The following is a 26,937-nucleotide window of genomic DNA, read 5'->3' on the forward strand; positions in this document are numbered from 1 at the left end:
ATATCCTTTATTTAACCAGGTAAAAAGAAGTCTTGATGATATTAAAAAAATCTCTTTTACAAGAGAGACCTGGTCAAGAAGGCAGCATAAAAAGTGACAAGTTAAACATTTAAAACACAATTAACATAAACAATTAAATACAAATACAGCCATCACAACATCAATGAAAGAGCCTCAAGTAGAGACTTGTAAGGAGCAGTCACACTGACTAAGGGAAATTATTTCTTTATCCTTTAGAATCGATTTAAATTCACCAATTGTGATCAACTCAGACAATTTCAAATCTTTTTGCAGATTGTTCCATGATAAAGTGGCGGCGTAACTAAAAGCTTTCTTACCTAATTCAGTTCTCACTCTTGGCACCAGCATCTGTACAATATTTTGTGAGCGTAGACCATGTTGAGTTTGGTTTCGACACATGTATGCACATTGCACACAGGTAATAGAGAAGCAGCCCAAGAATACATTTATAGATAAAAAGTAACCAGTGAGGCTGCCTGCGAACATACAAAGATGGCATTTCAGCCGTGGCATATAGAGTACAATGATGTGTACGATTTTCATTAGTTTTATATAATTATTCTCATGTTGTTATTATATAGTTCCCTCCTGTACTTGTTTGTGCCTGACGTGATGTAAAATTTTCTTTATTAAATAACATTTTAAATAAAGTTGCGTAAAAAGTAAATGAAAACATTTTTCATAAATATTTTATGCATATATATAATATACATTATGACTAAATATAATATAAATATGCATATATAAATACTATAATTACAATACAAATAAATAGAAAAATACTACTGACTTGTGCAAAAAAATGACATTGTAGTATGTACTTGTGTAGGGGAGTGTGTTTTGAACAGTTTGCTGATCTAAAAATAAACCAATCGAACAAAGATGATTTTAGGAATACAAAACAAACATTTACCCTACACTATACTACACCATATATTTTATATTATTCTTTTGTCCTACCTTATTTATTGAAACAGTTTTGCATCATTATTAATGACAACTTCTATTTATTTTGAATATTTGTCTTGATTCCATAGTTTTATTTTCCACCATTATTTTTTTATATTTATACTCTCATCTCTGCTGTATTGTTGTATACTGTTTGTACCTGTACATTTTGTTTGCTACATAAACTTGTCAGAAGTATATATGTAATTAAATTAAATAAAAAAAATACTGCCCAATTGTGCAAGAAGACATAAAAACATACAAATATGACATTGTAGAGGGAAATATGTAATTTTATTGAAATATATAAAATGATGTACTTGTGTCAGGGAGTGTGTTTTAAACAGTTTGCTGATCCAAAAATAAATCAATAGTACAAAGATGATTGTAGGAATACAAAACAAACATTATAGCCTCTATTTGACAGTGGACAGCTGCATGCATGAATGAGCGCATCCTGTGAATATCAACCATTTAACATAATTTCCCTCAACCACTTATTTACACTGTAAGCATTATAAAGCTGTGCTATGACACATAGCCAGGTATCTTAGATGTACCATAAATGGGGTCAAGAGTCAAGAGAGCTTTGGCCTCAAACTGCTTCAGGCTTAAATTAACATTTTCACACCTGTTCTGACCATTAGTGACAGAGAAAGATGGGAGATGAGACACACTGACAGGAGATACAGGTACAAGTGAAAGACAAGGTTGAAATATACATTAAGGATCACAACTGATGACTGAACAACAAATGTGATTGATGTACATCTCCACTACACCTGCCCAACCTCTCAATCCTGCTCACTCTTTAATCAATACTGCTGGCATGACCAAGAAAAAAGAAATACAGAAACTTTATTATGTTATTTTTTTTAATGACTGAAATATATTTCTTAGGGACATATTTCTCTTTCGTCAACATGAAACTGTTACAAACTGTGGCAGAAAAAAAATATGCATATGTGAATATGCTTAACATAGTCTTTGAAGAAAAGCTGGTGTTGCCATTTTACAGACATATGAGACAGGTAAATACATTTGAAGACAACTTCCAGATTATTTCTGCTCTCTGCAGAAGGTTTGGCTTCGTAATGTAATGTGGCCTGTCCACAATCAATTTCTGACCATCTGAGCTATAGATTCATTAATTGCAAGCAGCCAGAGTGCTCAAAATATTTCTGGTTTATTTTTTATTTTACTTCTTTTTTTTTTTTTCTTTTTTAAGATAAGGGCTTCCAAAGTATATTTGCCCCAATGCAAAGTTGAAACAACCACCCAACCAGTGCCCAAACACTTCTTGCCTTGACTGCTCTGCTTTAGAAAGTGAACATTTGGCTTCCGAGACCAAAGATGCAAATAAAAAAAAATAAACGCTGCTCATAAAGGATCAATAGAACCACTTGAACTAGAAGGTACAAAGCATGTTGTCCTTGGAATATTTTCAAATAATTTGCGGCAGAAAATATAAGGTTTAGATTCTTGTTGTAGAGCAAAATCACTAAGTGCTCACTGACTGTACAGTATGCTCTGTCTTTTAAGTGCTTTTCATTTAAAGCGCTTTACATGAAAAAAAAAAAAAAAAACTGGAGACATGGCAACAGGTTTAAGCAAAGCAAGAGACAAAACACCCAAATTCATCTCCCACAATCCTGAGCCTGTCCACCTTTCTGTCCGCAGCTCTGACTCAAATTATTCTTGAGAAACAGGTACAAAGACTGAGGCGAAAGGGAAGCATCAACCCCAAAATTAAAGAATTTTCTTACAAAAAATGTCAAAAACAGTGATTAACAAGATGAATGGAACTGAACGCCTGGACGACTCTTCAGTCTACTTTCACCGAACGTCAATGCTTGTTTGTGTAATGACAACACTATCAGGAGAGGAACAAGGAAACTTTAGACTGCCAGCATGCCCGGTTTCAGGGGAAAACATACTGCAGCGGGAACAGGGTGCAAGAACCTGTAGACACCCCTCCTCCTCCTCCTCCTCTTCCTCCTCTTCCTGCTGTTCTTCGTCTTGTGGATTAGTTCTTGATCGCTCCTCCATCTCCTTCGCTGACAAAACGCTTCCGTCCTCTGGTGGAGGAAAGAGTTAGAGACATGTTAGTGTGTGACAGATAAATCAGTTCACAGATATTATCGGTCGATATTGGCCTATGAGTATCAGTTTATGCTGTCTGATTTGTGCCGTTATGAAAACCTTTTTCTTTTTACACAATTTATGATGCTGCAAAACATTTCTTTGCGTTATTCAAAAAATGTGTTTGCTGCAGCATTGACTAAATTAACATCATTGCTGTTCAGTTTCAGCTACTCCTCTTTTTTTTCTTTTTTTTCTCAGTTAGAAAACATAGTTTGTATGATGTACAATAATGTTAAATATTATCTAATAAAGTTTTATGTTTGACAAAGTAGCTCTCTGGGCACATTTGCAGAGTGGTGAAAAATCAGTGCCCAATCCACATAAAAAAGGTCTATATTAATTCCAACTCAAAAAAATTACTATATCTACTATACTATACTATATACTATATACTATATATACGACCATATCGGTTATAGATTCATTTCCCCCCCTCTAAAATCAGCATCTGCAATGGTCTAAAAAAATAAATCCCATAATGGTCAGGCTCTAATATGGTTTACAATAATAGAACGCTTAAGGCTGGTTATATTTAATATTTTTCTTACAGTCAACAAATCCACTGAAAAATAATAAAACAAAAAGTGTTTTGATCCCAATACCAAGCATCGTCTGTTTTGCCTGATATTATTCCTCTGTGCCATAGAGCTCTATTGTTGACCAAAAATACTCAGTTGTGATTGGCTGCAGGGTGTCTAATTAACACCCTGCACCATGACAGTTTAACTGGAACTACTTAGTAGGTGTGCACCGTCTGGTCACCGTGCTAAATTAATCCTCTGGCCAGTAGTAACCATAGCAACAAGGACACAGTCAAAACCACCATTTACTATTTATTGCAGTTATTTACAACACTGAGTGTGTGTCATCCTTCGGCGTCTCATCCTCTGAACACCACAGGATGGAGACCGTTACACACAAGCTGTAAGAATACCCTGGCCCTCGGAGCTGGCTGCTACTTTGTCTCACATCCTATTAGCTACGCACCTCACTGCTTCAGACAGCCAGACGCTGAAAACGCACAGGGCTTATCCCAGAGCAGGGGGTGTCTGGGAGCATGCTATAATGGGAGATTTTCTCCTATTTACGACAACTACATTCACTATTTTTCAAGCTATTTGAGATAATAGAATGCCTAAAAATCTGTATATTGTTTGGGGAAAAGGGAGGAAAATAAACCTGTAGTGCTTTATTTTTGGTGAAAAGCTGTATATATTGTTTAGGGGAAATAATCAGCCTGTAGTGCTTTATTTTTGGTGATAAAATCTGTATATTGTTTGGGGGGAAAAATCATCCTGTAGTGCTCTGAAGTTTCAGATTGTAATATTTCATCAAAATCACTTTACAGCTTTCACCAAAAAATACAGACCTTTAGAAAGCTGAAAATCAGACAGTAATGCCTGTTTTTATACTTTCTGTCTGTGATAGATGGTGTATTTTTGTCAATTCTTCTTCTTCTTCTTCAAAAAAAAAAAAACAAGTTCAAGGATAAAAAAAATAAGATTCAGGGCTTTAGACAAAATAGTTGGGGCGTGAGCCCCAGAAGCCACCGTACACATAGCATATCACCATCTGTCAGGTGTCCATAATTAGGAATGAATGGCTTCTGCGGAGACGACCCTTCTGGCCTCCTCATTGTCCATTCATTTCTGATAATGGACACCTCACCGGTCATTATCACTAACATCAGTGAGCCGCATCATTTAACTAGATTACATATTGTTCAATACTATTAACATGAGCACAGTAGTTTATTTTAAAAGTTGCGGTATATTATTCTCATTCCCAGGTCGTCAAATAACTGAATTGCACACTGCACGTTTGTTTTTAACGAAGCCTTTCTGGAAAATTCATCCAAATATGTGTGACTCATTTATAGAGGAGATTTAAATATACAGATTTGCTTTACATATCAAGCAGGAACAAGGTGCCTTGGTGACTGAGCACCACAGACAGGGTAGATGAGTCAGGATTAACTGAAGTACACACAGACACATTGTTCGTTTTGATCTTTTCATGGGATTTGTTGGCAATAAGAAAAAATATAAAATAACATCAGCCATTAAGACTGATTTAATTATGAGACATAAACAAAGGAAAACATTGTCAAGTGCTGAATAAAAGCAAAAGTCACCTGAAAGGACAGGCATCCCTCAGCTGTTTGGTGATGACTCCCTCCTGGAAACACAGGTCCACAAAGCTCTCCATGATAGAGTGGGCATGCGGCACATCAAGGCTGATTTCTGGGAGCTCGTCATAGACGCGCTGGAAACCCTGTGTTAAAAATATCACGGAGAAGACACAATTTGTTAAAAGCAAAAATCAATTGGGAGACAAATAAAACTAACTTAAATTAGGCTAAAAGCTAGAGCATGAAGCGGCGCTGACCCTGTTCATCTGATCCACAGTGATGAGGCCTGTTTTCCAGAAGGACTGCAGCAGCTTTATCATCATATGACTGGCAGTGTCTCCTTTGGACTCCAGCACCATCACTACAACCTGAGAACAAGAAGATTTAACTCTTTATCAGGCAAAGAACCATATTTGGTAACTTCAGTCTTGAGACACATGGATTTCTACATCACAGATAGTGACATTGTGGCATCTGACCAATCAGTAAATCATACAAGATTCGAGCCTTCCTTTATTGTCATTGTATTAAAAAAGTATATAACTAAATTTACGTGTGCATCTCATATATAAGGTGCTTTAAAAAAGACATTCAGACATTACGCATATGTAATAAGTAGTCTATAAAAGATAATAAATAGTTTAAAGGTAAAAGATAAAGTGGTGATGGATGCAAATGATGTGTTATTGTCTATTTAGGGTTGCTGTGGGAATGAGACTATAATAGATATAAAAATAATGACTCAATTTACCTTGATTTGCAATATAAAAATGAAACATTTTGCAAAAAGTCTTGTAATATCCTCCAATAACACTTCATGGTTGACATTTTAAATTTCCAGGAGTGCCCTATAAAAATTTAACAGAATGTGTGAGTGTGACAATGTCCATCACCTAATAATGTTAAATCAAATGATGTGCAATACACAACTTTTACCACACAGGGGCAGTGTTTGCCACTTGACAACATTTGTCAAGTCAAATTCCAGCACTTTTCAAGTTGTTTTTTTCACACTGTATTGGAAGCGTTACTTCAATTACATGTTTAGCATTGAGGTGATAGTTTGTGGTGGTGCTACACTGAACTGCATTATATTGAGAGCTGTTTCTAATATCCCTGCAAACTACAACCTCAACATATATTGTTTATTGATGTTGCCAATCTTAATGGATCATTATAAGTCAATAATACTAAGATTAATTTGTATTTATTTTCATATATTTTTTGCAGTCATATTTAATACTGCATGTGAATTTCTGAGCCTACACCAGACTCTGTAGATTAACTGACCTAGTTTTCTGCATTACTTACTTTTTCTACCAGCATTATGAATGTCTCATCGATATTTTCAATAAAGACATGAAATATTATTTAAATATAACTGTTTGTGGTATTAGGTTAAGCACGTTGTGTTTGTCTATACTTGGGACTTAGATGCAGATCAGATCACATTTGATGACAAATTAATGCAGAAAACTATGTCTTTTCAAAGGGTTCACATACTTTTTCTCGCAACTGTGCATATTATATAAAATAAATGCATTTTAATTTGTGGCTATTTGATGATAAAAATCTGATTAGACAAATTAAATTCTTTCTCAATGTGCTGCCTGTGTAGAACAAATAACACAAGGCTTCACAACAGCACACTGTGAACACAACTGAGGCCAAACAAATAAAAACCACATCCGGACATTTAGTCACATTATCACCTATTGATATTTACAAAAGGAGATGTCACTCAGAGGAAAGTTCACTGTCTATATTTAAATAACAACTACTGCAGATACGTTAATTTAGCTACACCCTGAACACAACAATCACAGAGTGCATTAATAAGGAGGATAGACGGTTTCATGTTATACAACACCTCCCCATTTTGGATTGATTGATTTGTACTGCGCTCTGTTAATACATGTAGTGCAAACGAGAGAACGCCTCTGCCAGACACACGCTGTCCTTGGCAGAGAACGGAAACGACTGTCACTAAGCAGTTTTCTGCTGCAATACGGTGCTGATTGGATTTCATTTTATTGTCATAAGAGAACACGGAGAAATCTGACATCAAAAATGACATCTGACATGTTTGACATTATCACTGCAAAAAGGACTTATACTTGACTTTTATGTTTATCCAGTAATGTCAGAAGAATTCAGACTCTTTACTGAAGTAAAAGTATTAATATCACACTGTGAACATACTCCACGACAAGCAAAAGCCCTGCATTCAAAGTGAATGAATTTAACATGTACCTAGAGTATCAATAAACACATTCATAGTGCAGTAACATGCTTCTTGTCATTGTTTTGGACTCATTTTTACTGCTACATTAATGTGTGTGATGCATTTTGCTGCTAAAGATGTTTATGGTTTTGCTCATTTGAACTCTATACACTGTTGGGTAGTTTTATTTACAGCAGTGAATCATATTCTACAAGTGTTTGTCGTATCACTGTAAACACTGTCAGGAAAAAGATCTACTTTTAGCTTTGTGACGAGAAATGTTCCAGCTGATACAAAAGTTATTAAATTGTTTATTTAGTTAATAAGTAGGATATTTTTAACACATAAAAGGAACGCTTCATCCATCACAAATAATAAAAAATTACTACATGTGGAGATGCATGGTTTCCCTGGACAGGAAGTGAATAAAAATACTATAATCTGTAAAGCTGTCAGATACAGTAAATGTAGAAATTGGAAGTATAAAGTTCCAGAAAATGGATGGAAGTACTCAAGTAAAGTGAGTCATGCCTTAATTTTAAGCACAACATGTTTGTTTCATATGTTGTTTACACTGTTATGTTTGATTTGTGCCTCTGCATGTCACGGTTTTAAGGCCGCGTTCAGACTGCCAGCCAAAATCAGATTTTTAGCCCATCCAGATTGGAACTGGATGGCTCTTTTGAAGTCTGAACAGTCACAAATCACATGAAATCCGATTTTTGCAAACGGATCGAAACCACCTTCGGGAGGTACTTTCAGATCGCATTTGGACAGATGCGTCTCAGTCTGAACCTCCAAACACTCAGATGGGTTTTGACTGTCCGTGACGTCACTCTACGCGGCACACGACGCCGTTACGACGTCAGACGCTCTGACGCCGTTACTATAGCAACCTGTCAGATCAGTCAATAATGTGGCCTAGTCTGAACAGAGCCATATCCGATTTGGACAATTGCTAAAAACAGTGTGGACAGTCAGCCCTAAAAATCGGATTTGAGTAGGAATCTGATTTGAATCAGATTCGCCTGCAGTCTGAACGCGGCCTAACTGTTTTGAATCTGTGTGCTTTTGTTTGTTTTCTTGGTGAATGTGTGGAAAGGTGTGTTACGTGTAAGAAAATAAGGTTTTCATTCTACCTCATAGACGAGCTCATGGTGGAAGTGCGGGACCTCCAGGTCTCGCAGACAGTGCTCCGCCTCCGACACATCTCCTGATGTTAGGTACTCCTTCAGCAGGAGGTTCATCTGGAACACACAGAAACACATTTTTTGGCCTCTGTTGTTGTTGTTGCCATTTTCTGTGTGCAAACTGCATCAAACACAGCTGGAATGAAGCATGACTCGTAACAATTGTGACTGGAGGGGGCTGTTGTGTCCAACGATAAATGTTCTTCTGATTCGTTTGTTTTTTGTAGGGACAAACAGACAAATCTTTGTTGCTGATTTTCCCTTTAATGGAAAGAGAGACGGGATGGTAATTGAGGCATGACTATTGATGACTGTGGAAATTTTTATTTGCCAGCCTTTATGTAGGACAACCCTTTATTTAGTCCAACACCCTCTGGATAGTTTAAATTTACAAAAATCAGGGTTTGTAGAGCTTTTTAAGATATTTCAAGAATCTCAAAGGCTTCATCATCTAATCTTAATTGTTGATATAAATGCATTTGGAAAAAATAAAGTTTACACAACTGTTATAGTACTTTCTGAAAATCAAGTATTTTTCATGGAGTATATTCAAATTCAGGCATGTTGTTAATGGTTTGCACACTTTCAAGACATTGTACAAATCCTGAACATCTGTAAAAAATAATAATAATTAAAACCTTAACAATGTGTTTGTATTCCCAGGCTGAATACAGACGGAGTGGAAAAGACAACTCAATAACACCTAAAAGTACCGGCTTCTTCAAAGTATTTCATCAAGCCACTGTAAAGAGGAGGCTTTACTTCAGCAATAACCTGAATTCCTTGGGAAATAAAATTTGGCACACACGTCTGGTGCACCTGACAATGTAAACTCATCTGAAATAAAATAAAACAACATTTCTTCCTGTTTGGGGCTGAATCTTTTAGACACCGCTTCATTTGTTCGTGCCGCTCGGTTATGTCACTCCGCTGCTGAGCTGCGAACACATCAACCCGTTTGCATCAAAACTATTTATGGAACAATTAGTCATACCACTTTAGATTTGAGCGGAGTGCAATTGATGCAACAAGTTCAAAAATCCTCGAAGCTACACCGGCAGTTGTGAGTCAACACTGGGTCTAATTCACTGAGCTGGGGGAATGTGTGGTCATCTGAGCATCTGGAGAGAAAAACAACATGAGGGGACGTCATTTAGACAGGCAGGGCAGAGACGGAGGAGAGGACGTAGTAATGGAAGAGGCTGCGAGTACTCCGAGAGCAAAACAATAGAGTGAACCGGAAAGAAAGTGAGAGCAGCGAGTGAAAGAGGCCTTGTGCCTCCTGCAGCCCACTGTGCTCCCCCCCTGAGGCTGCACACAACCAGCCAGGAAATCAAGACTGGACAGCCTGCAGCTCTGAGGCTCATACAGTGCTGAATGAATGAGAACACACTGTCAGACCGCTCTCTCATTTCTAAACATGCGGCGGATCAAAAAAAGTGTTGCATAACTTACAATTAACAAGAAGTGCACTCCCACACCTTCCACACCCACATTAGCATGAATAATTCCAGAAATTCCAGATCATGGGACAATAATTGTAAACAAAGACAAAAGCTGACGGCCCATGGGGTTACAGCTGCTGTGTGCATGAACGATGCGTGTGTGCGTGTGTCGAGTCTGTTCAGTTAAAAGGCTCGGGTGTGTTTCAGCCCCTCCTGTGCCCTTGTTTTTGCAATTCCTACTTCCCAGGGGAGAAAAGTATTCTGCTGACACAGCAACATAGCAGAGGGTTGGCCTGTGGCTGTCTACCCAGCATGCATTTCTGCCTTCTGTTTACCTATGGCAGTAAAGAAGCAGAGCTTGTCAATATAAACACTCGGACATTAGGCGACATTTATTCATTCATTTTGAATTTATTATGAAAACGAGAAACAGACGTCCACCAAAGAGGTCGTGTTATCAGCTCGGTTTGTTTGTCAGCGTTAGGGGAAAAACTATTGGCCCCATTTTCATGAAACTTGGTGGAAGAATGTAGCATGAGCCAAGGAAGCACCAGGTACATGTTGGAGCCGGTATCACAGTTTGGAAACAAATTAAGGAGGGAATAATTAATCGATGATCGATTAATGGGCATTAAGAATTTTTAATCGATCTGTGTAATTTTTTAATTTTATCTATGACTGTGTATCAGTACGCACTGAGCTGAAACACGGCCGAGCGTTCTGTTCTGCGGTAGTATGTGAATAAGCCAATGAGCTGAGAATTAAGTTGGATAAAGTTACAGTTTGCAAATTGAAAGTTGCAATAACAATTATAAAACACACAGAAATACAAGAGTATTCATTTGCGCAAAACTAGCTTACTATATCAGACCTTGCCAGCATGAATTACTGAGTATCATTTTATCCAAAACTTATTTTAACACAAAACCTACTTAAATATGCTAGATTACTGTGAAAACTAACCTCATGCCTCTTTGGGGGCTAAAACATAAAACATTGAACTCCTTGACATTATCTTTACAGTATCACCTCACGTGAGTTAGTTTAACCATCGACAGGAAGTCTCTTTTCGACCTTTCAAAATAAAATCGTCCGTTATCAAAACAGGCTTGCATAGTACTGTATATATATATTTTACTTTGCCCATGTATGCATCTTTTTATACATGCTGGATTATGTATAAAAACATAACGATTAATCAATGAATTGATCGTTAACGCTATAGATAATAGAGTTGGCGGGTTCCTTCCAAACGCCCATCCCTAGTTAGAATAATAAGGAAAATGAGACCCAGACTGCAAAAGGTTTCGTTACATATTCAGTGGCTCACCTGATCCGTTGCTCTTAGTTATCAAACAAATACTGGAAACAGCTATTGAAGCTCGAGGCAATTAAATAAAACACTTCTTCTTTATAGCGTCCATGTTGTTATCACATAACGACTTAAAGCTCATCATCACACCAATGACTTCCCAATTCAGGGGAAACTGGACCATCCAAGGAGCACATGAATGCTCGTTCACCTCACTGGAGGTCTGCATTCTTCGAGTGCCATTCTAGTCATTTTTAAAAAATGTTTACCTCTTTGACGAGATGTTTGACAGGTCTCAGGCCTCCACCCACGCCCCACACATTATCTAGACGAACCATCTCTCTCTTCATGGTCAGCAGCACTTCGGCACGGTCTAAAGCCACTCTGGAGAAGAAAAAACACCACCACAAGATTATATTTTGGCACAGAAATGGACCATATAAAATGTGCATCAAGTGTAGCAGGTAAGAGTGATTTATGGAATTTAGTATGAAGGTCAAAAATTACAGAGATAACACCACAACATAGATGGTTTATTTTATTTTAACATAATCTGATAAAAAAAAGTGAAAGGTAGAAGATTTTCTCACTACAGGAAGGAGGAACGTTTGGGTTTTGTCTTTAATCAACTTTTTGCTTATCTTGCTGTAAAATTAACCCAGAAAATCTGTTACATATAAGGTTGTTTTTGTTTTGTTTTTAAACTTTAAAGTTTTTATTTAAGTTTCATTCACAATCGTGTACAGAATCATATTCAACATATCTGCTGTTTCATACACATGGTAACACTTATGGTACATCAAAAAATACAGAGACTATAATGACAAAGAAAAATATAAATTAAAATGGAATAAAAGAAATGAAATTATATAAGTATGCCCATAGCAGGGCTCCACCTTTAAGTGAATATATGTTTTTGAAGTCTTAAGGAGTATGTTATTTGTTCCATTTGATATATTTCCTTTATTTTTTCAGACCACATACTATATGTTGGGGGGTCAGGCTTCAACCACCTTACTGTAATGCATTTAATTGCTGTTGCTAGTAATATCTGCAAGAGAAATGTTTTGGCTCTTCCTTCAATGCCTTTAGGTAATAGACCTAGTAGGGCCACCATTGGATCCATAGTAATATTTCCACCAAATACTTTATAAACTGTTTCAAACACTTCCTTCGAGAATGCTTTCAGTTTTGGGCATAGCCATAGTATGTGGGTCTGATTGCCAATGTGTGGGCCACAGTTTCTCCAACACTTATTTGAGTGCGTAGTGCTAAATTTAGCTGTAATAATAATAATAATAATAATAATACATATTTATTTGACATTAAGTGGCTATATATAGAGATACAATTTCTTATTTTTGAAGTGTTGAGTATCAGGGGATAGGCCTAGATAAGTATTTTATACTTCAGCCTACTCCCTTTTTTTTCTAACCAAAATGATATAAGGAGATGCTTAGTGAATATTAAGTTAACTGGTTCTTATTTCTATCTTATTACTTAAACGGGGAAGATGCATGTTTATGTATAGGGCTTTATATACTGTATGTGTGTAAATGTTTATATGTTTATGTACATCTGTTTAATGGTGTCTATGTGAGTATGTGTATGCATATGTATATGCATCTAGCCTACGCTGTTGTAGTCTATGTTGTTTGGGTTTTTTTGGGTTCGAAAAGAAGAATTAATAAAATGAAAAATGAAATTTCAGGTGTCCGGAAGAACCTCATGACCACCTTCCATTATATAAGGTTGTTTTTTAAAGAAGCCACTATATCAGAGTTTCAGTCGTTGCTCACCTGGCATGGTCACAGTCCACTTTTCCCTTGTAACAGTCCAGGAAAGACATGGGAAGGACATGGTCCGCTATGGCTCTGGCTACAAACTGGCCCAACATCTGAGGTACATTAGAGAGAAACAAATATATCAGAATGCATCTCCACATGACATATTCTCTGTAGTCCAATGAGTACAGCAATATGAGAAATTGTAGAAGTCTACCTGTGGAGCCTCCGGTGTGTCCAGTATGAGGTCCGGCAGTTCTTTGAGGATCTTGTCGAAGGCGCGGGCCATCTCGCTTTGTGACAGCATCTTGCCCGACAGATCAGACAGCAGGCGGGAGGTGAGCTCTCTGTGGCTGGCCTTGCCTTCCAGGGACAGGGACACGGCCAGGGAGGAGAACTCGTACTTATGTGGACCCAGGTTGAGCCCCTTCAGCAACATCTGACAGGAAAGAGGACAGAAGATGGTTGTGGATTAAACTGATCAATTCCAAGTCGGTGCACATTAAACAATTGCAAACTGTTAGTGATCTAAGGATCTGTGCATACAAGCTCTCCAATACTTAGTTCATCCGTCCATCAATTTACTCTCTAAACGCACTCATTCCTGGTCAGCAAGCACAGTATGAAAGGAAGAGGAATTCATTCGTTTGAAACACTTTACCTGGACCTCTTTTGTGTCTCCATGTTCAAAGTACTCCTGTACAATTGGGTTGACCATTTTCTCCAGTTCCTTCTCATCTACCTCTGGCACGACTGTTGCATAAACTGTGTCCCCCTGTGCAAGAGCAAACGCATTAGCGGTCAAAAACAAATATGCACAACAAAGTGGACGCACATTTTATTATTACGAGCGGTCAGGTATTTAAAAAAAAAAAAAAAAAAAAAAAAAAAAAAAAAAACTATAAATGAACCCTATTATAGTTTTCAATTTATGTGCAATCTGAAAACTTGAAATGCATAATATTAGATGAATATCACTGATTTCTCTGAAAATGTCGGTGTTATGCTTCCCCGTCTTTGTTGAGAAAAAGGTCTTTGGCCTCAACGCTTGTTCCAGTGAATGCCAAGAAACCAGTCCAACTGACTTTTCAAGTGGTGTTTTTCTTAACCTGGAGAACAATACGAAGCATTCATAAAATAATAATCCTTCTAAAGATTAAATGGGCTGGAAATAATAATAATAAGGTCGTACAAACTATAATTATAGGAGAGAAGCTACAGGTTTCCAACATTATTTCTAAGCTTTTCCAGCACCTTACAGCTGTTATTGTGCTATAAACGACCAAAGTTATATTTCATGACAGCCTTTTATAAAAGGGTGAAATAAATAAAAAATTAAAAGAAAACAGAAAAGAAAAAGACAGTCTCAAGTATCGAAATATGTCACTTGTTTGTAAGTGGACTTGGCATCATATATGACCTAATTTCAAACCCTACAATAAAATTCTAGTGTTTTCAAGGATTTCCAGCATCCATAGGAACCCTGTGTCAGTTACCAAAAGAACAGAAACCTAAAATTTACACTGTTAAGGTTTTTAAATAATTTGTAAACCAAGTTAGAAAACTTAAAACGTGGCCTGATGATTTGAGATTATTACTGAGATTTCTTTGAAAATGGCCATTTTCTGTCACGGTTCTATTAATCTCTGATAATATAACATAAACTTCTCTCTTTTGTCTCAACACATGCACTAATAAGTGTCAAAAACCAACTTGAGTTTTTTTCTTAACCTGGAAAAAAGAAAGCATTGTACAACAATAATCTCAGCAAAAATTGCCATTTAAAAAACCCACCCAAACTATAACAATAGGAAAACAATGATTTGGGCTTTTAAGAGAAAAGCTGGCTCCAATTTTATTATCCTAGAGCACAAATATAATTACTCATCTGTCTTGACCTGTTCTCATAAGCCTGAGTTTATATAACAGGAAAACAAATATCAGTATGAAGGATTGTAGCCAAAAGTCCAAAACGCTGATTCACTTTCCTGTTTTCTGCTCTTGTTGCATTAAGTGACTGTCGACTGCAGAAGGTGATGTGAGAACCAAAACAATAATTTATGGCGAAGTGCAGACAAAAGACCTAACCTGTACTCAACATTTCTTGTGTCAACATGGAGACGGATGATATGATTTAAGCAAAGTTATGGGTAGTACAGCGGGAGAAAGGGAGCCTTCTCCAGCACATTTTAGTTCCCATTACATGGCTGCAGACATTATTGTTACATTTTCCCACGTACAGCATGACCTGTTCCATGCAGAAATCCTTTATCAGGTGATCCCCTCAGTCTGGTTCAAAGGTCACCGTCTGCACATGTCCCATCGATTTCTTTGCACCACTCAGTCCCAGTTCCCTTTTAACACACTGACATCTTTCAACCACACTACAACATCCAAGGCCAAATCCCAGTGGAGTTTTTTTCCCCCCTGAGCCGTTCCCAAAACTGTTATCAACTTTTCTTTTTTTTTTTAACTGACATAAGCTCCCTTCCCACTCTGCATTCAGTCAGCGTGACCATAACCGGAGACAAACAAACACGTCCGGCATCACATGGAGCATTTGCTTGATAACAGGGTTAAAGATTAAAATAATCTTGATTATGATGGGACGGAGCCACCTGGATGAAGCAATCATTTGAGCAGGTGTGTTTTAAATGGGCTTCAGCCAAATCATGTGGATTAACAACCCAGTATAATTTATGATAAATGTTTAATCGTATGGCATCCAACATAATACAACTTATCACAACAGATCTATGCATGATTCATTAACCCTTTTTCAGGCGAAGAACTATATTTGGTAACTTCAGGTAATATTTCGAAAAAAAAAAGTTGCAAATTTACTAGATTAAAGTGGCAAATCTACAAGAAAAAAAGTTGCAGATTTAAGAGATTTAAAGTGGCAAATCTGCGCCACAAAAGTCGCAGATTTATGAGAAAAAAGTGGGAAAAAAAGCAACTTTTTTCTCGCAGATTCACCACTTTAAATCTCATAAATCTGTGCATTTGTTCTTGCTTTTTTCTCAAAATATTATTTCCGTATGTTTTTTTTTTTTTACACATTCTGGCAGTATGTAATATCCTCCAATATTCTCTAGGGTTGAAATTTGGAATTTGCAAGTATTTCAATGAGTGCCCTATTAAGGGTTAAAGTGGTGAATACGGGAGAAAAAAAGTTGCTTTCCCCCCCCTCTTTTTTCTCGTAAATCTGAGACTTTTTTCACGCAGATTTGCCACTTTAAATCTCTTAAATCTGCAACTTTTTTTCTTGTAGATTTGCCACTTAAATCTAGTAAATTTGCAACTTTTTTCTCAAAATATTACCTGAAGTTACCAAATATAGTTCTTTGCCTGATAAAGGGTTAAAGATGCAGAGTGGATGTGCTTGTTGTTGGAGTGTGGACACTCATTATCTTGTTCACAGAGCGAAGCCTCTTTTATATTCACTGTGTTTCAACAGCAGCAGCAGCAGCAGCCCTTCAACATCAGCATGTTTGTTTGACACAGGAAATAAAAGGTTTCAGCTTTGATCAGTGGGCCTCTTTAGAACAAAAACCTGCCCCACACACCAGGTCACAGCAACAACAACTGTGATAAAACAACCTCTGCTGGTGATGCTCTTTCATCAACCGCAGAAACAGCTCAGTGTGTGTCAGTGTCTGCAGACTGCTGACGCTCAGACAATTAAAATATTAGAAAAAAAAGGATCAACATCTCAGGATCTCGGGAAAGATCAGTGATATGCAATTCGTAAGACCTGTTCCTGTGACATTTCGAGAGGTAATACAACCAGGAACACATCAAATATGATTGCCCATTTGAAAAACAGACAAAACCAAGTGTACATGTCCAGCCTACTCTACATTTGTGCATAATGAAAACACGTGTTATGTTACGTTTGTATTTATTCAGAATTTATTTTTATATATTTTCCAATCGCCTTTACATTTGGCTTTATTTAATTTTTGTTACACAAAAAATATTTTTTTGTGTAACTATGTAACTTAGTACTGTAAGTACTTTCTTATTATGGAGTAGGTAGTTGTATAGCAGGCTAAAGAGGCATTTTTAACAGTTATTTTCACAAATATTTGTCATGTCAAAGAATATTAAAGGTTGTTTCATAAATTTGGATTATAGAATGTGTGCTCATTCAAAGATAGTGTGATGAAGGGCTGAAAGGCAGTTCAGTTATATTTTTATAATACAATATTTAGTTGTTTCCCTGGCACAAAAGGGGGAATAGATAACAACAAAACAAAATAAAGAAAAACAACAAACATCGGCATCGGCCAAATTGGCATTTTAAACATCGGTATCGTATCTGCCCAGAATTTCGCAATCGGTGCATCCCTAATTTATATAATGTGTTATTTCCACTTTTTGAATTGAATTATTGACATAAATAAACTTTTCTATGATATTCTAATTAATTCTTATTTAGATGCACCTGTACGTAACTGGCTGTTCTGCGGTCTTATTCTATGAAAATATATGCACTGGCAACTGAATAAATCATAAGGGTTAGACCACTAGTTTGAAGATGTCATTGTGGTCCACTTCCTGTCCTGATCTTTGTCATTTTCCATCTCTTGTCACAGCCCAATCTATAGCAGAAACACGTGTTGTTCTACACATGTATGCAGACTGACATTAGACACCGACCTCTCGTCGGGAGACAGGGCCTGAATAAATCGTGTTTTCGGTACAGACCACGAGTAAACCAAGGATTTTATTTGAGTCCCAACTCTCTCAGAGAATGTACATTATACAGAATGTCTGCTGTGCTTGCTCACCTGAGCTGCCTCATCGTAGTTAGGGTCCCTCAGATCGGGCTCCTCAACTTCATAAACCATCCCAGCAGCACCCCAGACTCCTTTACCACCAGCCCCACCTGGAGAAACCAGCAGACAAACCATTAAGGCATGGTCGCCTTTGTTGTTGGTTGTGATTATGTGAAAAAAACACAAACAACTGGTGCAGAATGCAACTGTTAAAAATCAGTTCATAAGAGATAATAGTTACATCTTCATGTATAAAGTTTAGAAATAAGCCAATCAGTGTTTCTACCAGTGCTTTTTCCCCATTGTCATTATGGTGGTTGAAGTTATAACCAGTCAGCTTTTTTGACCAAAACTCTGTTTGTTCATTGTTGTTAGCTGGTCATCAAAAAAATAAAGAAAGCCCATGTGTTAAGTGATCCTGAAAAATGCTTTCTTGGGTTATAGAAAATTTTCTTTTCCAGAAACAGCGCCTGTGGCTGTACCCTCCTCTGTGTTACTGTAAAAAGGCTGCAGCGGTTTCCAAAAAAGAAAGCTGCATTCACCAGCATAAGCTCAAATGTACCTTTCTTTGGAAGGCCTCTGCCTTTTCCCGTCCTGGATTTGCGGTCATTGGTGTTGACTTTGCCCTTTGGACTGTTTGGGTCGCTTCCTGACAGTTCTCCTGACTCGGAGAAAGACTCGCTGGTGGAGTTGCGGGACGAGGACTTGCGCAGGCGTCGCTTGGCTTTGGCTTTGAGTCGCGCCTCGTGGAGCGCTTTCTCTTGGGGCGTCCAGTTACCGTTCACCTCCGCCTCATTGAGCAAGTCATCGTCGACGCTGTAGGGATGGTTAGCCTCTGCCAGGTTCTCGTCGAAAGAGAACACCCCTGCGGAGAGAGAAAAAGAACAGTTGGTGGATATTAATTACATGGTTTGTCATTATACTGCCACAAAAACTTGTGCAAGTCCCTGTAAACAAGTGGACAGTCAATAGACAGCCATTTAGTTTACTATATGGGAAAAGGTATGTGGGCACCATTGAGTATACAAAGTGGATCGCCACCATGACGTCACCCTTTGTCTTATAGAGGACAGATTTGAAGTCTTAAGTTTGGCGCTTTGGCCATTGACACCTTGGTTTATTGGAGCCAGAAGTGACCATTTTTTTGGACCATATTTGAATAAGAGGGTGCAGCTGTGGAGGATTATGCCAAATTACCATTGAATGGTAGCGCTAGTTAGATTACTTGGGGGCCAAAGTGCATCTATAATTCAAAATAAAAAGCAAATCCCTGCAGCCAATTTCCAAACTCTTATGGAAAAGCTTTCTGACCAAAAGTGGAAGATGTTCAGTCAGTACAACGTAACAAAATACTGTTCAGGTGTCCAAGAAGTCTGTATCTTTACTTGGGTAACATGATTTTCAAGAAAGAAAAACATAATTAAGAATGTAAACCACAAAAAAAATAGAATACCAATGAAATATTTAGCCAGAACATGTGAATCTCTGTTGGACATAGTTTGTTCTTGTGTCCAAACCATGGATTACAAAAAATCTTGATAACATTTCAATTGTATCTACATTGGGGGCATTGATTTCAGACATGTGCCATAATCTTGTGGTGCAGCTCTGAGACAAAAACTGAGGCTGGCAGCAAACCAAACAAGGTAAATAGTCTGCCAACACATTAATGCCATTCTGGTGACGCAAGTTAATGCTCTGCATATTGTTGCTGCACATGAAGAAATATGAGCAATAAAAACAGTGACACATTAACATGAACTGTTTGTTAGATTTATCTGCACTGCAAAGCACTATAGTGGGTGCATTCAAAAAACTGCAAGAACACCTTAACACCACAGACACACCAGCTCAGGGCATGAAAACAATGCTCTCTCCGTATGTCAGGACCATGTTTGCACATCAAACCAAAGGTCACAAAACATAAAACATGACACAAGATTAGCACAAATTCACACACACAGTCTTGCGTCACTTACCAGTCCTATCAGCAGGCGTAACATTTATGTCTGACATTTAGTGTCAAGCAACTACTTTACTACTCTACAGTGGGTGTAAGGAAACTACTGTATATAGCAACAACGCATGTGCCTAGGTTGCTTCTTGCAGGTGTGAAGACAACAACAACAAGTGGGACAAGTGTTCCTGCAGGAATGGGAGGAGCAAGGGGAACACATGCTGCAGAAATGCTGACACCACTTTTTTCCCCCCCGTCTTCTCGCGATCTGTCCACAGCAGCTAGAATGGACCTGACTACATATGGCATGGTTGGATCCATGTCTGGTCACATGACAAGGCCGTAGGAGAGAAGGAAAGCAGGAGGAGGAATGTCTGAGGGTGTAATGAATACTTACAGACCATAAGCCAGGGCCCAAATGGCATTTTGTGGAGTTACGGCCCTATAGATTACAGGACATTTAGAAAAGGCACAGAGGGAGGGGGAGAGGGGGAAATGTCCAAGCCACAGACAAAACTAACAATCTGAAAAGAAGCTACAGAGTGTGCACTGCAGAAAGTGCCAAACAGTTACAACTGGGGTAATTATCATCCTTCTTGTGCGGGGGAAAAACAATCAACTTGCAACGCACTTTATAAAAAAGGTATTCAAAACATCTCAGATGTTTCAGCGAATAACAAATATAAAAGGAAACACCTTTGCTTAAAGCAGGACACCTCCCTGATTGAACCTGTTGCAGTAAGAGCAGCACCACGCCCTTGGCCTTCAAAATCCGTAAACAGCCGACCATGTGTCATCTCCTCCTCCTGTTCCCTCTCCTTCCCTCATGTAGGCCACAGAGCCTGCCAGCTCAGTAAATTAGAAACTAACCAATGGCGGCAAGCCAAACGCACGACTGGCCAATTGGAAAAGAGCAGAAAAATGAGAAGGCAGGAAAAAGTCAGAGCAGTTTGCCAAGAAGAGAGTTGCAAAACAAGCAGATCAAAAAGCAGCCGAGCTAACTAAGATTTTAAACTCTGCAGAGGTCATGGGCCTCTGTAACGCAAACTTCAACTGCTGAAGGAGTTTTGTCTTCAGGTTTAATCTTCAGCGTCTGTGTGTCATCGTCTCATACAGCTGCAGCAACAAACTCGCTCTGCTGTCTTGAACCCCACACGCCTACCAGAACACAACAAAATGAATACAGAACCACACAACGCTGTCATGATGGTTTCCAAAACCGCCCCCATATTTTAACCATTTCTTAAGCACACAGCCAGATGCAGGCCAGCAGAGGACCTCTGACCTACATGCTGCGTGGAAGCTTTCCACAGCCAGCAAGCCCTAACAGCAGCGTTTAGGTGTTTAGTTTCAGGTCTCCATACAGTAGCAGGGTTTATGAATGAGAGGGTCAGTGAAGTGCATTCCTTCTGCGGGGCAATCCTTGATTTCACAACTGTAAATGTAACTCTAAATATGCACTACTGTAATTTTTTAAGAGAATCTGTCAAATGCAACAGGATTTTATAGTTATTTTTAGGCTTTATTTGCATGCAGGTTTCAAGAATAATGGTGAAAAGCATCAAATTACAGTTTCTTCAAGAATTGGGACAGTTCACTCAAAAACCTGCTGTACTTGAATGTGCAGGATGATTCATGTGCAGTTTGACACTAAAGTTCTGTTTCTACATTTATATGCTGAAGGGGGTGCCCATATTTAAAGGAAGTATGAGACGTGTGGATACAAGCAGGAATTGTGACATCAACTGTGTCCAGCAGGCACACTTTCCAAATGAGGAAGATTTCTTTTCAAACACTCTGGGTTTTAAAATTATGTTTGCAAGTTCACCAAACAGAGACCTCTGTGGAAGTGAATTAAACCTGCGTTCTTTCTAATGGCCAGCAGGAGGCGACTCCACTGGGTGCAAAAATAAATCAGATTGTATAGAAGTTTAGGAAAATGTTTGTTTCGGTAAGAAGAAGGTTATTTTTTTTTCATAAAGAGTTTATGGTCTCAATCTCATCCTTATGATTGACAAGTTATAACCCCAGCAAAGTAATTTAAATTGGTGCCATTTTGTTTTTGCTTGTTGTCAGTGTTAATGTCTCAGAACTTTGACTTTTTACAGTGTGTTTTCAGTACATAAAAGTTAGCCTAAAAAAGTTTTCTTCAGCTTTGGTTGAATCAAAGACTATGGAGTCAGACGCTCATCTTTCCCGTTTTTCGCTTGCTGAAATCCCAATAAATATCACAGTTGAAGTAAGGATGCACTTCACTTACCAAACATGCTAGCTACTGCTAGCTAGTAACTTAGTGTTTGCTATGCTGGCACCGGTTCCTACTGGGCTGGTGACCGGTGCAACATCCCCAGCTCCATCCTCTTGTACAAATTATGGTCACTTCTGGCTCCGAAACACCAATATGGCCACGGCCAGAATGCCAAACTCAAGGCTTCGAAACAGTCGTCCATAAACAAACGGGTGACATCAGGGTGGCTACATTCACTTCTTTTATTAAGGTCTATAGTTTTAAATATTTAGTCAAACTTTTTTTTGTGGAAGAACCATATCAGACACAAAGTATTATTCAAAGCAGATGATGTTAACATGTCTTCTAACATCTCTGGAGGGAATCTTTAAAGACAGCATCGCCTTCTCATGCAGATGACACAGATTTGTTTTATGAACGTCTACTGACTCAATAACAAAGTTCTTTGATTTAACTCCAGTTATAATTCTGTGAGATGAGCCAAGCTTTAGAAATGCCTGTACATCTTAAGAAATAAATAACAAATCAAAGACACCCATGCACTGTATTAACTTTTTATGACACTTCTGTGTAAATCGTTTATAATTAGAAGGCAGCAGTGGGTGATTTAATATCCACATGCAAACAGATTCATAATTAGTTTGCAACATCTTTATACATTTCCTTCTATTCATGACTCCTCTCCTCCTCCTTTCTGGGTTTAAGTCTATGTTTAAGTCTGTTAAATACAACAGTATCGTCACTGTTGTCCAGACTCTCAAAATGGAAACAATTCTGAATCCCAATTTAACATCCTGGTTAAATAAAAGGTCAGCTTTAAAACATGTAGTACAAAAGATTTCTCTGTCAACCCACACACACAGAAAAGCCTTTGCAGAAAAAAACGTGTGATCTCAAACAAGCATCTGCACAATGATATGGTGGACAGTGGCAAACAGCCGGCCTGCATGTGGTCCTGTGGTGATTATCTATTGGAGAAAAGAAGGGTGTGGACGTCTGGGGGATTTAACCGTCATTTCATTTAATGAAAGGAGACTCGGGCCGAATTTCACTTAAAAACATGTTTTGAACGCACCTAAACTTGTGTGTGTGATTCATGGTTAAATATACAACAGTAACAACGGAAGCTCTGGAGCCGGCCACACACACTGCACAAATAAAACTTGCCACTTCTGAAACGGTTATGTCTCTTGTTAAATTAACGCAGTTAGAGAAAAGTGAACAAATGAATTCATTAGTTGTTTTGCTGACTGTGCTTCTCGAGTCACCCTCTGCAACAGCTGCAGAGCAACAACACAGATTAAGGCAACAGGGAGGTGCATACAAAAGATTAGAGCTGCCAAGATAAACGGTTAAGAGGTATAATATGATAACGTTTTCATTTCCATTATCAGCCAATCGCTTCCAATGACAGCAAAGCACTACTTCGCACCAGTGCTTTGCCCAGTTTTCAAACTGGAGTTCCTTATGCAGCAACAGTTGGTGTGTGCAAACATGCTGTTATGAATGTATGTGGGGGGAGGAGGAGGTTTCCAAAAGAACACAGGACCAGAGCAACACATACTGTGCACTCAGCAGCAGAGATCTGGCTTGACATCTTCCATGAGGCTTTAAATGCACATATTTACACAAGGAGTTATGTAAATGCTCTCACAGGTGAGGCTCTACTCAGGCATTACATCTGCAGCTATAGGGCCGTTCTCACAGTGCTGACCTGCAAACAGACTGTATGTGGAGAAGCATCGACTGACAAGTCGCTTAGTCTGGCGATAAAAAATGAATATTGTCCAATTTTCAGCCCTAATTTCTGATTTTTGTCATTTATTCAGTTAAAATAAGGGTGCTTTTTCCCCGAGATTTGCTTCTAGTGACTAGAGAAACTAGTTTGATTTTTTACAGACATTTATCTTTTAAATGTTTTTTAAATTCTGACAGCATCTGCAGAACAAATTGCATTCATATTTCAAAATGTGTCACCTGTTTCTAAGTAGACTTCCAATCCAAGAAGCTCAAACCTTGAAAACACCATAGTAACATTCAAATGGTTCCAAGGATTTCAAGCTCCCACATGAACCCTGCATTCTCTACCACGTGAGTTTTACATATTTCCCATACATTGTACGTCTCCAGCTTGACCCACAATGTATCAAGGAGTTGTTTTCAGTTTTTTTCCTCCCAGCACAGACAATAGATTCTTTGACAGTGTGTGTGTGTGTGTGTGTGTGTGTGTGTGTGTGTGTGTGTGTGTGACCACCTCATCAACAGAGTCTGTTCAATGAAGCGTGGCTGACCTTCCTTGAGAAAAGGGGCTGTGAAGTCCATGCAGAAAAGCCCATCTGTGCACTGAAGCACCGGCTGCTTTTACACACACTGACTGCCATAACAAAGCATGTTGTGTCTCACATGCACTGATTTTGGTGTAAGATAAGGGGAATCAGTTGTGTGTGTGTGTGTGTGTGTGTGTGTGTGTGTGTGTGTGTGTGTGTGTGTGTTTTGGGGGGGTACTACACAAATCAAGGTATCAATGCTTGAGGTGAGATGCCACTCACACGTGTGAAATCTGTTTTGATAGATTACAACAGTGCTAACAAGACATCCCTACCACTTATGCAACCTTTAAATACACAGCAACGGAAAGATTATGTAAGGCTCTCCTATTGGCTCTTATAGTAGGCTATACATGTCGACGTCATCGCCAAGCTGAGCGAGGAAAGCAGGGAACCCAGTGTACCATTAGCTCAAATATCATTCAAAGAAAAAAAAGCCACTGTGCAGTGATTGCGACCATTACTTTGCGAATAAAGGACGCGTGTTTGATAGAGAAATGATAAGTTCAACACCAGTGCTGCCCGAATTATACGATGTTAATCAAAATATGCTTCCTGTTTTTGTTTTTCTTGACGACGAAACTGATCGCCGTCGTGTTCCGCAAGCATTTGCTTATTAAAATACATCATTTGACGCAGGAAATTACCATGTAACGTTACATGTAGAGCGTGTGGGTGTAAATAAAGGTTAGAACCGAGAGGCTGCACAAAGAAGTGTTGACTTGACACACAACACTAGTAGGTGATTGAGGAAGCATAGCATCTTGCACGATCAACACAGGGGAGAAAAAAATCAGGAACCAAAACAGCTCAAACTGACTCATGCATGTACCCCCCGACAATAAGTGGGCAGCAAAGAAAAGCCTAAATGCGCTCAGAAGCTGCACCAGTGTGTGCAAACAACGACTTGTCAAAGCGGAAGTGAGAATTGTGGCCTCGTCCAATCAGAAACGCTAAAGGGTTAAATGTAAACGCACTCCAACAACAAGCACTGTAACAAAGCAACTAAAACAGCCCAAAATGCTAATGGACTTCAGTTCTTGTTACAGCGTGTGAAGTGCAAAGCTGCGCCAGAGTGTAATGATTGTTGCACCAGTGCTCGCTCTCTGTGTATGTGTGTGTGTGTGTGTGTGTGTGTGTGTGTGTGTGTGTGTATAAGAGTGTGCGTGCGGCTGGTTTCAACGGAGCACATGGTGAAGTATGGCTGGCGCTGCAGCCCATCCCATGCAGGGACAATGGATCAGGGGCAGCACGCCACCAGGCCCCGCCGCTGCTCCCTGACACTTTGCACCGACACACGCTGCACAAAGCGACGCCGAATTGATTCACTCACCTTCGGCTTTCGGAGCGGAGGACCACGTATCCACTTCGGTCGCCATGGCGCTCTCCAAATGCTCGATTAAAAAATCCTCACGGTGAGCTCCTCCTGTCGAGCTTCAGCTGCACGAAATCCCCCCCAAAAAAGCAGCAATCCAAACGTCTGCAGGACAAATGTAGTGTCTTTTGACAAATGGCACGTGCTGGAGGGGAAAAAACTGGAGTCCTGAGTCTTTTTTTTATCTTGCTGCACGGTATCTGCTGCAAAAATACACAAAAAAAATAATGAAATGAAATTACAAAAAAAGAGAGGAAATGCTACAGAATCAAGGAGAGAAATAAAAAGGGGGTTCGCACTCTTCTCGGCGTCTACGGCTGAGAAGAGTAAAATAACAACGCAGAGGGGGGGAAAGTAGGTTAACTAGTCGGAGAGCATTTCAGCAAACAAGCTGCAAGATAAACAAAGTCTGTTTTTAACTTTGCAAGAGCGAGCCGAGAGGCGTCACGTGAACAAAACGCGGATGAGGAGTGGTCAGTTGAGGGGGTGGGTGCTGGTCTGGTCTGACCAATCACATAGCAGGAAAAACACCTCGGCCGTAATGTATAGAATGCACAAATGCACTATATAAAAAGATCCCCCATGATGACAGTTTATGTATTGTTGGTGACCGTTGGTGACTGAAAAAAGGAGGGGCCTTTCCTTGTTCAAAAAAATTTAATTTCTTAATTCAAACCCATTTTTTAAATTGCTTTAAATTAATACTAAATGTTATTTAAATTAATAAAAATTAATTATTTATTTAATGTTTTTAAATATAATTGTTATCTAGCAATTTCTATTGTAGCTATTCATTTTTTCATTTTTGTTGTTAAATAAACTGGAATGACTGATTGTACATTCTTATCACTATATTTTTTAAAATTAAAATACATAATAATAATAATTATTATTATTATTATTATTATTAATAATAATATTAATTGGGTGGATGAGAACTGCCAACTCAAAACTAAATAAATAAATAAATACCGGTATATGACTCGATAAATAAACAAATATACCAACAAAATTTCCCAAAAATTAAAATAAATAAATAAATTCAA

The 26,937-nt window shown here is 38.5% G+C and overlaps 1 protein-coding gene across 1 annotated transcript; it reads right to left on the reverse strand.

The window, feature by feature from the left end:
- Positions 1 to 1,241: 1,241 nt before the first annotated feature.
- pdcd4a (programmed cell death 4a) lies at positions 1,242 to 26,304 on the reverse strand. The gene is made up of 11 exons (XM_059341117.1): positions 25,850 to 26,304; positions 18,547 to 18,849; positions 17,997 to 18,094; positions 13,862 to 13,975; positions 13,418 to 13,639; positions 13,216 to 13,313; positions 11,686 to 11,800; positions 8,609 to 8,716; positions 5,503 to 5,613; positions 5,249 to 5,388; positions 1,242 to 3,047 (listed from the first exon to the last, which is right to left on the reverse strand). The coding sequence occupies exons 1-11, from the start codon at positions 25,893 to 25,895 to the stop codon at positions 2,996 to 2,998; spliced, it is 1,407 nt and encodes a 468-aa protein (XP_059197100.1). The 5' UTR covers positions 25,896 to 26,304; the 3' UTR covers positions 1,242 to 2,995.
- Positions 26,305 to 26,937: the final 633 nt, after the last annotated feature.

The sequence above is a fragment of the Centropristis striata genome, chromosome 1 (assembly GCF_030273125.1).
Source record: "Centropristis striata isolate RG_2023a ecotype Rhode Island chromosome 1, C.striata_1.0, whole genome shotgun sequence".
NCBI classification, from domain to species: domain Eukaryota; kingdom Metazoa; phylum Chordata; class Actinopteri; order Perciformes; family Serranidae; genus Centropristis; species Centropristis striata.